Here is a 14,011-nt window from a genome sequence, read left to right on the forward strand (position 1 = left end):
CCAGTTTTTCTCTCCCTCATAAAAATACATTACCAAGGATTAACGGTAAGTGACTGGAAAAAATACCTGTAATTTTTTCTTTTAGTTAAAAAATAAAAATAATAGAGAAAGATCTGGGCTTTTGCTGTTTGTCTAATTTTGAAAGCCAGGTTAGCATTTTTGAATGGCTCTACACAAGTTTTTTTCCAATGGTCCTCCAGCTCCAAGATCACAATTGGCCAGTGCCTGAGTCAACAAAGTGCCATGGAGAAAGCAGCTGGTCAAACTCAGATTTCACACTGGGAGGTTGTGTATTTGTGTATAACCCAAATAATCTATGCGTGTCAGACTGAATATCAGGACAAATCTAAAGAAATGCTTGATTAGATTAATAATGTGCAACTTCTTTGGATTTATAGCCACAACTTTCTCCCACTTGCTAATGTCATAACTTTGAAACTTTAAAAGTTTGGTGGGTGACCACATTTTATTCTAGATTGGGGATCAGGAAACTGTTTCAAAAATGCATGCCTTACAAAACACACTCCCCAAAGCCCTGCAAACCACACGTCTTCCTCCATTCAGAAAATGCAACTGTTTCTTCAAAATAAATCAACATAAAGCTCTAGCAGCATGCTCCCACCCAACAGTTTCCAACCAATTTTATTTTGAGCTTTAAAAGCCCTACTTCTTAGCAAATGTGGTTGCTCCAAGCACAGTGAAATGGAGATATAACATACGTTCACGAGCAACAACACAGCTTGGTGCTCAAGCCTGAAAGCTGAAACTCAGGAGCCCATGCAACTTTGATTTGAGATGCAACTAACAGCAATCAGGTAATGCAGCTGGAAAGTGACTGTTCGGTGTCAGAAAATGGCCCAATGCATCGCACATAACCAGTACAGCAGACACTATTGGCATGACAACTGTAATAACTCCAAACAGAACCCCCCCTTATATTTGCACAGTTATTGGACATTCCCATGGCACTTCCAAACTTTTGAAAGAGACAGACAGTGTGATCACTAGACAGTGGGAATATTTTCACATGATATGGCTAGTGGCAGTCCCTTCAGCAGGACATACTTACCATGGGACTACCCAGCTGATACACGGGTTGTATCCAGGTTGGGACAAATCAAACATGCCTAATGTAGTGTGTAACGTAATCCTTGCGTCTGGGATTAGTTGGGAGCTGATCGCTAGTTCTTAATGGTGCAAAAATCTCCCTGCTTTGACTGACATTTTGCTCTACTAGGGCCTGCAGGGTTAAGCCCTGTGCTGCACAGCGGAAGTCAGCTGTCCCTTTGGTTTGTTTTGAATTGATTAGAGCCTTCTCAAACTGCAGCACGGTGCTTCCACACTTTAGGAACAGCTATTATTGTAGAAATATCGTGTAATTGTAAAACAGCAGCTGCCTAACGTCCACTGTTTCGAAAGGTTAAAAGATATTATAAAAAAATAATTGTGCTACAGCAATAAAGCTGGACAGATCTAGCCACGTACAATCCCTTTGTTCTATAAAAGGCCAGGACCTGTGCTGGTAAGAAAATCTCTGATGCTAAACTGTTTTGACACACTGGATGATAAAAACAACACCCAAACTGATCCAAACCGTGATTTCTGAAGTACTGCTGGAGTGTGCTTGTGCTTAGAACTAAAGTGTGTTAACCTCGACGTCCCTCCTTTTTGTTCCAGCTGGCAGGGACATGAAACTAACTGGGATCCTCACCACCAGTCAGTCTATGAGAGAACACGACTGTGACCCATCGCGTTTGCACAGAGCCAGAAGGAAAAAGTCTGAAGCTCAGGGTGGAAATAAAGGCAGAAGGCTGAAAGGAAGAACAAATATAGAATAAGAACAGCTGAACATTCAGTGGGGAGAGCAGTGAAACGAGGAAGAAAGGAAGGAAGGAAAGAAAAGATAGACAGGAAGAAGGGATGCAAACACAAAAGGGAGAAAACAAAAGCAGAAAGTAACACAAAACCTAATATGATACCACGATAAAGAAAATGGCACTGAAGATTAACCAGAACAACAAAGTGGCTACAGGGAGAGACAGAAAGGAAAAAAAAAGAGGAAAACCAGAATAGATGGCAGGAAAACACAATTTTAAAAGATTTATGCTAAATTTCTAATAAAAAATTACCACATCTGGGCTTTATAAATGAGCATTTAGTCAAGCCCTAAGGTTTGGCACAGAATAAAATTTGAAGTAAGATTTTATAAGTGACACCTATTTTAAAAAGCCTAATTAACTAGTCCACATATTTTAAATGTAGCTGTATTTCCTAATTACTGAGGATAATTCAATTTCACTAGTCCTTTGAAGACAAGCTGTCATTAAATGTGTCTTTTTTTTCTTCTACTGTTATTATTACTATTGCTACTGCTACTGTAGCACACAGAAAGTTTCCAGCTTTCTGAAATGTTTTTGAGAAACAGAAATAGCAAAGTAAAAAATGATGAAGAAATCGCATTTAGGGCTCAATTTCTGAAAACTAACCACCCTTTGTCCAGGCAAACGATTTGTCCCATCCTGTTTGGTGTATGCAGCCAGTCAGCACTAGCACACTTCACAATTTGACGCACAGTGATAACGCAGTCTGACCACTCAGCTCACAGGGTGCTACTGACGGTACAGAGATTTGCTAATGTTTCCTCTCACCTCCACAGTTCCATCAAATTTAGCTTACTGCCATCTCAGCTTTAAGGATTAATGGTTTCAGCACCTAACTAGTAGTCTGACAGAAAGGGCTTTGAAGCCCCCTGCAGACTTCAAGGAGCTTCTATCAGACTCATTTTTCCCAACACTTCATAACACTTCGTCATGATACAAGTAGAAAAAGCTGACTGCTATTTTATTAATACATAAGGGCTAGAAATGTGTCTGATCGCCTAGTCTATGGACATATTTTGAAGGATATTAAATTAAAATGAATGAACTTCCACAACGCTGCGGCTTTCTGGGCATCTCCAAGGGCTGTCTGCAGAGCAGTTGGACTTTGCACTTTGGGGCTGGTTGTCTACAGCAAGACATACACTATGCACACGTGTGGGTTTTTTATACTTTTCCAAAGACACTGAATAACCAACCCCTGTAGCAGCTTGTGGGACTGATAAAAGCATACACCTACGTTCTTCCTAGTTTTCATTTTCCACAGACACTCTGCTGACAATCCTTGGAGAAAAAAAAGCAGCCTGAATCAGAAGTAAAAACACTCCAAATCCTAAGCCCAACAAATAAAAGTCTCTTTCTTCACAGCCTAGCTGCTGTCACCTGACATTTCTGGCAACAGGAGGTTATTTTACCATCACAAAACTAGAAGCTCTGGTAATCACGCAATACAGCGGTTACTTACTGTGAATTCTCCAGTGACGGCATCAAATCCCACGTGAATGGTATGTTCAAAGTCGGAAGGAAGAGAGATCTCAGGGCGTTCTTTCTCTTTCTTCTTGTTGGCTAGAGGCAAAACATTAACATGCACTTATTTTCTGCCCAGCTTTTCATTCAAAAATTTTCACAATCAAGTGTGCTCAAAATAGTATTTTAAAGGTGGAAAACAAACCAATTAACATCCATCTTACTTGACAAACAGACCGAAGATAATACACCACCTTAACTGTTTGGGAAGGTCTAGGAGGTGTTATTTGATTTTGGTTTTCTTCCAATCAGTGTCACAGCTGCCAAAGCAAGCTCTTCAAGAAGTAGCCTTCTTAGGCTATCTCTAACCAGTATGATTTCTATTATCAGTTCTTTTTTTATCAAGTTTTCATATCTAGCAACTAACTCCTGTTCAACTTTGCTCTGTGGGTTCCTGCAGAAATAGAGCACCCAGGACACACATATGCATGCCTGTTTGCGTGTGTGTCTTTTCTGCAACATGCTTTGAACCTGTTGTCAAACTCATCCAAATCAAACGGTTTTTTTAAGATAACCGGGTTCCTACAAGTTCTGTGAAAACAGGCAGCTCAGGAGAAGACAAAGATCTTATTCCTGCCTTCTCTCTGAGTAAAAGGCTGAAGCAGCAGCTCTGTATTAAAAACCACAGAATCTGCACAGCAACAAGATCCCATAAATGCCATTGGAAGAGCTTCATTTGAGCTCTCAGTTAACTAAGACATATAACCATAAGCCCCAAGCTTTATTAGTCTCCAGGAATTCCTTATTTTTAAATCACTCCACCAGTATTCACACAGTGTGGAGTATCTTATTGAATGAGACGGACCTGGAAGTCAGTCAACCTGCATGTTTCTCATCTCCCTCCTATTTTAACACCTTTTGAAAGTAACATCCCTTGTGGTCATCCATCTCCTGTGCTTTTTACTCTTGACAAATTTCACTTCAGCCCAGTTTTATTGACCCTGATAAAGAATCAGTGGAATAAAGGCTGAGAGAAGCTGCCTTAACTCTGAGGCATCGAGAATCCACGTTCAATAGAGATTTCTCTGAAAAATGGGGACAATAATGCCAGTTCTGGACAACTCCCAAATACCCAGATAAACATAGCATAAACCCACATTCAAACATGCATCCTGCTGGCAAGTACCTGAAATATTTGTATTCCCTGGAGAACCACCGTGCTCCAAGACTAGCTACCACATGGCTGAATAACGCAGTACAGAGCTATCTGTAGGACCTTCTCTAGTGCCAGTGGTATTTCTGTAACAGCCGAGAGGGGAACTGCCATTCTGCCAAATACATTTGTCATTTCAGGGGAAAAATTACATGCTAATGATTGGAACAGAACAAATATTACAATGCCCGCTTGCAGTATGCAAGAGTTATTAACACAAACTCAGGAAATAAAACACTCAAAGGGCTCACGTAGAATACAAAAAAGTCTCATCATCTCACGTCTTTAAAGAAAGGACTCCGCACCCCAGGATCCCACCTGTCCTCTGCTGCCTTTCTTACCAGTTTCTGGTTTACATATCCTCATTGTGGTCCTGAGTAGGCTTGCTCTATAGATCTGATGTGACATAACTTCACACTAACAGTTGTGAGAAACCCAGAGACATAAAAGAGGTTTATACTGTGCCTATCACCAAGGGATTCTGTACCAGGATCTCTAAAGCCCAGTGCATCACCATTTATTAAAGATAATATGAAAAAGAATACATGTGCCATAGTTACACATCAGCAGGAGAGAAAGGAGCAGTTGTTCAGGTCCTGTCTTTGCTTTCTGTATTCCCTCAGTGTAGTGCCAGTGCCAGCCATGCTATTCACATCAAAAACAGGTGGATGAAGACAATTTTTTGTGCGTCTTATTTCAAAAGCAAGTGTCCCCCTCTACCAATATCAACCAGGATGGAGCTTTGCGAAATCTATTTTCTGGCACATCAGTCTTCTAACACAAAGCACTACTACGCTCATGGACTTTGAATTAACGTTTTCCTTCAGTGTTTTATGTTTGCCAGCTTCATAAGTTTACCTAGGGGTCTCATCCAAAGGCTGAGCTCGCTATGTGTCAGCACCCCTCCCAGCCTGGTCTGTCCTGGCTCACAGATCGTAGCTCCATGAGGCCTCTCTTTGTGTATCTTTCTTATTCTACCTTACAGCCTCCTTTAGTTGGAAGATGCTCTGCTCTTCGTAAGTATAGTCTAGAGTACTTTGGATGTTTCTAATCCTTTCTCTGTATTGTTGCCTTTACCCTTATTAAATAATTAACTGTCACCTTTTGTTTGTACTGCACACCCTACACTATGTTAATTGATGAATTATTTTCATTTAGCATTCAGTAAAGATGGCAGCAGTATATCAAATACAAAAGCAAAGGCTTTTCCCCTTCTTTTATCTCCAAGATGATTTTTAATTTTCAGGATAGATGTTGCCCGTTATGTCATCCCCATTCAGCATATATAACATTTTATTGTAGATAAAAAAACTGGCTTCTCCTACCTCATCATTTGCAAGCAAATGCAATGAAAATTAGATTTAAAGGCTCATCAAATTCAGTTCAAAGCAACAGCCAAATCTAGAAGCGAAATAAGGCACTATAAAAAACATTCCATTGAAAGCAGCACTTGTCCATGCTAGGCCTCTCCTGCCAGAGGCAAGCGTTCCAGCTCATTCCCCAAGATTTGGCTCATCTGCTTCACGGACCTCTGTGTAGCAGACTGTGGAAATAATGTATATGGTCCAAATATTGATAAATTATAAATTAAATACAAAATTAAACATCTCCTTGCAACACCCTCACCCCTCCCCAGCCTAAAAACTTTGTTATGTGTGCCCTGCAACTCAAATCACTTGTGTTTTACGTAAGCTGGCAAAATGATACAAAAAGGCATGAATTCTTTGAAGCAGTGACTAACTGGATTCAAGTGTTTTATACTGGACATTCCTATTTGATTTTCTTACAAATGCCCCTCACAATACACTCCTGCTGCACAGCAGTTAGCCGTGAGGGCCACCCACACCACCTCAGCAACTATTACAGATTAAAAGAGAACAAGGAAAGAGTGTTCTGTCTTCCACAGTCTGCATCATCATCATCATTATTATGTTAAAAGAGCAGTTGTTTGGCAGAAAAATGTGACTCAGCTAAGTGGCAGCTTTCCTGCAGAGGGAGGAAGGGTTTGACCTCACGCTTACGCCCTCCTGTTCACTCACCTCCTCTTCATCTCATTTTGTTCTTTCCTCCATCCCCTCTCCTTTCCACTGTCTCATGCTGTCCTCCCATCCTTCCTGCTCTGCTCCTCCTGTCTTACCCCGGCAGCCTTGTCCTTTTCTTTCTTCTCCATTAATCTTAACCCTGCTGTGTTTGTCTCTTTCCCATCCGCAGCTAAGTCTACAGCAGCTTCAATGGAAGTGATATTATTCACCCAGTAATCTTAACACAGATGTACCTCTTCAGCTGAAAGGGGCATCTGAGCTGTGGTGGACCTGCTCCCCTCTCATTTCTTTAAGTTGAATGCTCTACAATGCCTTCACGGAGCCACCACAGTGGCTAATTTGTGTGTTTAAATACTGTGTTTAGCCAACACAGTACTAGTTTATTTCATAGCATAGCAATTACAGGTGGTTTAATGAAAGAGGAACAAGGTTGTATCAAACAGTTGAAAGAATGCAAGTTATTTCCTTCTGCTCTCAATTCTCCCAAGGTAACAGCACTCTGCTGAAAGGAAACACTAATGCTATGAACTCCACCATGCCCGCCATCACCATCATTACCTCCGAGGAAGGCAGGCTAATTTCACAGCTTCAGCATGGGCTATGGGGGAATGGGTTCAGCTCCTTCTTCCACTCAGATTGCCCACATGACACTGGAAATGTATTTGAGTTGTCTGCCTTGGCTTCCTGCCCCCAGGCAATGGGATGCCCTTACCCCAGAGACGGGGTGAGAAGAGCTACACCAAGGAACATAAGGAGGTCAGGTGCTATGGGAAGGAGCAGGACACTAATGCTCAGGCGGCTTGTTTTGTTTCAACTGTAGAAGCACAGAGGAGCCTCACAGAGTCATCAGTGTCTTTCCAAAACAAGTTTTAAACACAGAAGTGCTCAAACCCTAACTGAAACCCTTACACTCCAACAGGGGCGTGACTGCGAAGGATTCCTGGTCCCTGAGCACAGCAGTCCCGGCACACACCATTGCCTCGGGAGAGAACACGCCACAGCATATCCCTCCTCGCATCCCTCCTGTCTGATGAGCAAATGAAAGACAACAAAGTTCCCGCAGGTTCAGGCAGAAACACCCTGACATGGTGTATCCTTCATGTTCTGTTTACTAGCACCAGTGGTGGACTATTAATATAAATTTGTGATGCTGCAAAGCACTGCACTGGCTGAGAGCAGCCGTATTAATCACCTTCTGTTTTATAAGCAGGACTCTCAAAAACGTGTCACACTGAGTCTGTGAAGCATGCACAGGCCAGCTGATACCCTGACCCACAAGCCAACCCTGAGATGAAACCACCTCAAGGGGCTTGGCCAGCCAAGCTGAACTTCCTCCATTTATTATTTCACACAACAAAATTAAGCTACAAATCTTAGCTTACTTTGCCTCACAGTCACATTTGAAATCATGATACTCTATGTTTTCTAATATTGCTCTGACTGGTAGTTAATTACATCTATTTTTAATGTCACTGATCATTTCGAGGAGGGGTTGTTTCTCCATCTCCCCATTTTCAGCATCTCCTGCTTAAGAAATGTTCCCTCGGAGAGGGATAATATCCTGCTGGCAGTCTGGGGAAGAAGTGACCCAAGTACTCCTAGGAATTAAACAAGCCAGGGGAGATTTTAATTTTGGGCTTTAAAAAGAATCAATTGAAAATTAATACTGTTCCCAGAAAGAGACATTTTGGGAAGCACGCTGCAGGGTGAACCAGCCAAGTCTGCCTGAGGAATGGGCCCATCCAGTCACAGCCTTCACATGAGAGAAGCCACCAGGGCTGCCCCGACTGAGGGGAGGAATGGGGCTTAAATTGTGCCTTCTACTGCCTGCGAGGAGTTTTGAATGCCAGACTGCCTCTGCGTTACAGACTTGTGAATGGGGCAGCCAAGCAGCAGCTCCAGGGAACGACTGCAGTTCCACAGTTCTGAGCTATCCTTGGAGGAACAGCGATGTACATCAAAGGTGGAATCCTGCTGGAAATCCAGCTGGATTTTGTGCTGCTGATCACAACCCTTTGAGCTCAGCATTTCAGTCAGTTTTCAGTCCACCTCACTGTCCACTTATTTAGACTGTACTTCATCAGCTTGAGGATACTATGGGAGACTGTGCTGAACACCTTAAAGTAGAAATAACACCCACTGCTCTCCCTTCACCACCAAGCCTGTCATCTCATGACAGAAGGCTGTCAGTACGGTTCAGCATGAATTCCCCTTCGTAAATCTGTGCTGACTATTCCTGATCACGTTCTTATCCTTCATTTGTGTCCAGGAGGACTTGTTCCACTAGCTTCCCAGGGACCAAGGCGAGGCTGACCGGCCCGTAGCTCCCCAGATCCTCCTTCTTCAAGGCAGAAATGACATTTGCTTTTTTCCAGTCATCAGGAACATCCACCAGTCATCATAATCTTTCAAAGATAATGAAAAGTGGCGTTGCAGTGACTTCAGCCACCTCCTTCATCACTTGTGGGGGCAGTCCATTGGTTCCCATGGTATTAGAAGAAAAGGAAGATCCTTTCCCTTAATTCTATAAATACACTAACTCAAAACACACTCCTTTCTGCAAATGCGTTTCAAAGAATGCAACTGAAATACTGTTTCCTGCATGTTTAAAAGACTCTCTTGCTGTAACCACACCTAGCAGGTTTTCAACCAAGCCATTTTGTGTACACTCTCGCCGCAAAAGTAACAAGCAAGAACAGCCTTGCTCCTGTTCCTGGAATGCAAGTGCATTAAAAAAAACAACCCAGAAGTGTCAGGCATATTGTCTTCTCACTTCTGCAAATGTATTTTCAAAAGTACACCACCTCATCTCTGTTTTTACTGCAAATGCAAAGCAAAATCCAAAGGAAAGGATTCCCCAGCTCAACTATAACGTTATTTTTAAAAAGCAAGTCGCACAATGTCTGCGCGTCTTGCTGCCTTTTCAAAGACAAGAAAGGAACTGACTGAACACCTCCTCCTCTTTTGAAACATGTTACTAGAGTAATTGGAACAGAAGGCTTTGGAAGGACTTTACCATGTTCTGCAACTGAAACAGAAAGAAAACAGTGGCAGAAAGCAAGTACGGCAACCAACAACCAACAGAACGCAAACAGAGACATAGCCACCCATTCGCACTGCTGATACTTTACTTTTATCCCCTCCTCCTGGGAAGATGGAGCGAAGCCTGGCTTTCTTGTTCTTCTCCTCAGGGGCCATGGGGAGCGGTTTTGAAGTGTGGTTTAGCGCTGAAGAATCGCGATTGTTGCTGTTCATTCTCAACGGTGGGGCTGGAGGTTTCTCTTCAACATCCAGACTATCGGACATCTTCAGCAGCCCTCACAGCCTCCTGCAAAAGCAGAACAGAAAGCATTCCTGTCAAGCGAGGATGCCAAGGCTGGTGTCCTGGGGAGGGAAGAGGGCAAGAAAAGCCTTCTGGTGGAATAAGGAAGCCTCTCTATTAGAGGTTTGCTCTGAATAAAGTTACTGCTGGTTGCTATAAATAAATTCAGTGCCAATTCCTAAAAATCACTTTATTACCCTTAAAATAAAGCTTTTTTTTTAATCCCTGTTAAAGGCCTTTTAAATTTTTATTTACAATTTTTTTTTCCCTGTAGCTGTTTACAATCCAAATTTTCTTCTAAAACCAGACTTCCAAACCAAAATTTGAGTGATTTACTGAAACTACCTGGTATGGTAGTGAACAATTTTTATGATGTAAGAAACAAAGAGCATGTTGGGGGGGATATGCATAGCAAGCGTTAAGATCCCTGCTCCCTCCCTGCTCAGTATTTGGAGAGGGTTTAATCCTGTGAGTGTGGGGCTTCAAAAGGAACGATCTTCCCAAAGGAAATTCATTCGGAGGTACTAATTATAAACTTTCTTGCACATAAAAACAAGTAATACGTTTGCTTTAAAATCAATCAAAACCTAAGCAGAAAAAATGGTCATATCCTGAAAACAATTCAAGTCTTCCTCTTTCTGTCCTGGTAGCACCCGTGGGGTGGGTTGTGGCACAGCTTTGAATAACAGCACCATAAAGTCCCAAGTATGGTACATCAGCAAGGAGTGGACATGTACAGTCTTGCTGACCACTAAGAACAGGGGTACTTATCTAAGGAAAAAAAATACCCAGAAATTGTTACAAAACTTTTGTAAGTCAGGAAACCACAGGGCAGGTAAGACTTTTCAAATTCCTAATCTTTCTAGTGTATCTTAAATATTAAAATTCAAGTCTGGATTAAGCAGCTGGTTTAACAAACAAGCAATCCTTGGTAAAATGAACTGTTTTAAAACCTGAAAATAGAGTATGATTTCAAATAGATCAGATGTGATGTGGGCTATACTGCACATTTTTAAAGATTACAATTCTACAGGCATCTTGCCTTCCAGTCCCTCTGACATCAATGTGGCTCCTTTTATGGAAGGCATGTGCAGGCCACTGTGCATGTGTTACGGATCTCTCCTTGTGCTGATTCACAGACAACACAAGTTACTGCAGTCATCAGCTACTCTCTGAAATTTAAAATGAAGCCACTTATGTTTTTCAGCTGTGGAAGTCAGATTTTTTTCAGAAGTATCAGCCAAACATGGTGACTGTCACTTACATAAAGAGTCCCCGAAGCTCAACTGGTAACAGCATTGCTGCTCTCACTTTGGTCAGGCAATGCTGCCGTGATTGAGGGTTTTCAGGGTTGTTTTTTGGGGTGTGTTTTTTGTTTTGGTTTGGTTTTTTTTAAGAACAGAGGTTAACGTTTTCAACAATGACATTTATTTTGATATAGCTGGAATTTTACCAGGATTTCCAGCTGATATAGTAATAGGGGATAATCAAATACTCATTGCTTTAACTGATGATACCTTCCATGTAAAAACTAAATGACCAACTGAAACATTTAGAGACATTCACTCAAGACTGTTTTTCATGACGTGGGTATTTTAGCCTTTGTTACCATTTTGAAATTACCACGCATAAAACCATCACTTCTTTTTTTATTACTTGACTTACATTTTCAATTTCATCTAAATGAGATCCCAAAATGCCGGATCTGAGATTCAAAGTATCTGCCCAGTGACAAGAACAATAAATGAAACATACCATCACATCTCAGTTTTGCACCGGTCCCGTGTCCACAAAGTGGGGTTCCTGAACATTTGGATCCCCATGAGATCCCAGGGACCTGTCCCGGGGTCACACAACTGAAACCCCTAGCAAAGCTGGTCCCAGCCCTCACCCTAGTACATCCAGCATGAGGTGGGGATCCTGGAGATCTTGATTCACAAACATGCACTTGAAGACATTACTGATGCCATCTGCTCACCTCCATCAGGGGAGCAGTATGTATAAGCACACTTCCCAGCTGACTTCATCAACTGCCTCGTGTTAAATTAGCAATCTGAGCTATTCTGGCATATTTTGCCTGCAGCAAATTAGGGAGATCTCAAACAATTGCTCTGCTGGTAGATCAATATAGTGTCCACCAGCCAAAGAAGATGTCTACTTGTAGGCTCGAGCCCTATGTAAGCTGCTAGACCTCCCCTACACCACGGCGTTGGTCACCTGCACGTATATACTGCACAGGTAATCCCGAACTGCAGGCAGCACCAGCCAGGCGTTGTTCCCTATAGCGTCTAGAAGGCATAGAAGGGTGGAACAGATCATGCACTCTTAACTACTGAAGTCATGTTTTGGAGGCTGCTGTCAGACAAAACGATGTTTTTGTCCTTTGGAACACACCACCTGGGAAAGCAGAGAAGTGATCCTGCACAGCAAACCACAGTCCCCGGCATGTCCCCCGTCCCCACAAGAGGGCTCTGCCGACCCTGTCCAGGGAGAGACCTGCTGGGAGACCTGCTCTGGCCATGGAGGAACATGGCCCACCCTTCTATGGAAGCACATACGTAGGCAATAATGTGCTTTAGATCACCAAGGAATAGCTATAGTCGTGCCCAGGCTAGGGCTTGTGCTGATCTAACTTTCAAGTACACAGTAGCCTATTTACCTAGAGAACTAAATGCTTTTGTAGATTTAGGTCAAACAGTTAACATTACCGATCTTTGTGATTCCTATCCTGAAATGCAGGTTTTCAAGTAATGGGGGGAAGGGGGGGAGGGCAGTGATAAAAACTTCTGTAAAAAAAAAAAAAAAAGCACCACTGATGAAAAATTCTGCAGAGTAACAAGGAGAACTTCATGTGCCGTCTGTGTTATCCTGGTGAAGGGCAAGTGCACGATGCCCAGGTACTGCTGCACAGGGAAGCGGAAGAGAGCTCCCAGTGTATGAAGCCCAACACGGACATCTGGACATGGCTCCCTGTCCCTCCAGCAATTCTCACAGACTAGGGAAGAGAGGCTTTTGTTTTCTTTAACCCACCTACAAATACTTCTCCAGTGCCAAAGACAGCCTTCACTGCTGGAGATCATCGGCGTGAGGCTGACCGCAGAAGCGCCAAGGCACGTTTTCAGCTTGTTATCAGAAACAAGACGGTTATGCTGCGAAGTCCATGACAGGGCACACGGTTTCAGCTGTCCCTCAGAATGGGACAACTGTATCTGTCCCTGTATCTATTTGTAAACAATGCCAGTTTGCTGAAATAGGTCCTCCCGTGGGATTTCATTTCACAAAGAATACTATTAACGGTTTCTGGCCCAATTTGCCTATGATGTCATTATTTCCAAGATTTTGAAAGGAACACTATATTTTGTTCAGAGCTGTTTCAGGCTCAGTTTCAAGAACTGTACAAAGCTCTTTTATTCACTTCTAAACCAGGGGGAAAAAAAAAGGGGGGGGGGGGGAAGATAGCCTAAAAGGTTTAACGGTTGATATTAACTTTCTAAAGCTGGTCTAAATGAAAAGTAAGGCAAACCACAAGGCAATACACACCAAGAGACTTACAATGTATGGTTTTCCTGATCAGAGCCCCCTCTGCTCTTCCTTTCATTCTAATTTTGAGAATTTCCATGTACCGCTGCATCACGACAAAATAACATTCACTACCACATAAGACTTCAGATTTTAAGTGTTTTGTACCAATTCACTCCAACCTTAACTTAGAGAAGACCTATAAAGAATGGAGGACCAACAAGACATATTCAGCTCAGAAACTTGTTAGGTTTACATTGCAGAGAACTGTCAACAGCATCACAGCCCAAGTTAAATCCTGTGGCCAGTTTTCCCTGATATAATAACAAGTCCTTTGTCCTGCTAGTCTTGTTCTGCATAGGATGACCCCATCCAAAACCACCTTCTGTCTATTAAAAATGATTATGCCATATGCACGTAATGAGTCAAACGGTCAAATTCTGGTGCTCTCTTTTTTTTCTTTTTAGAGTTTTGTTGCTTTGTTTGTTTGCTTTTTAAATAAAAGGATATCGATAGGATTGGAAGGCAAAAGACTGGACACTGGGAAGCATTTCTTTACCAAGAAGGTGGT

At 42.4% G+C, this 14,011-nt stretch overlaps 1 protein-coding gene across 4 annotated transcripts in view; it reads right to left on the reverse strand.

Moving 5' to 3' along the window:
- Window positions 1-14,011, reverse strand: part of PAK3 (p21 (RAC1) activated kinase 3) — an 85,894-nt gene that overhangs the window by 38,682 nt on the left and 33,201 nt on the right. For all 4 annotated transcript variants that reach the window (XM_054214714.1, XM_054214715.1, XM_054214717.1 and 1 more), the window contains exons 2-3: window positions 9,731-9,927; window positions 3,343-3,443 (exon numbers count right to left, since the gene is read on the reverse strand). In XM_054214714.1, the coding sequence (XP_054070689.1) occupies window positions 3,343-3,443; window positions 9,731-9,905 (276 nt within the window). In that variant the 5' untranslated portion in view covers window positions 9,906-9,927. The remainder of the gene's footprint in view (window positions 1-3,342; window positions 3,444-9,730; window positions 9,928-14,011) is intronic.

This window comes from Rissa tridactyla, chromosome 9 (assembly GCF_028500815.1).
Source record: "Rissa tridactyla isolate bRisTri1 chromosome 9, bRisTri1.patW.cur.20221130, whole genome shotgun sequence".
NCBI classification, from domain to species: domain Eukaryota; kingdom Metazoa; phylum Chordata; class Aves; order Charadriiformes; family Laridae; genus Rissa; species Rissa tridactyla.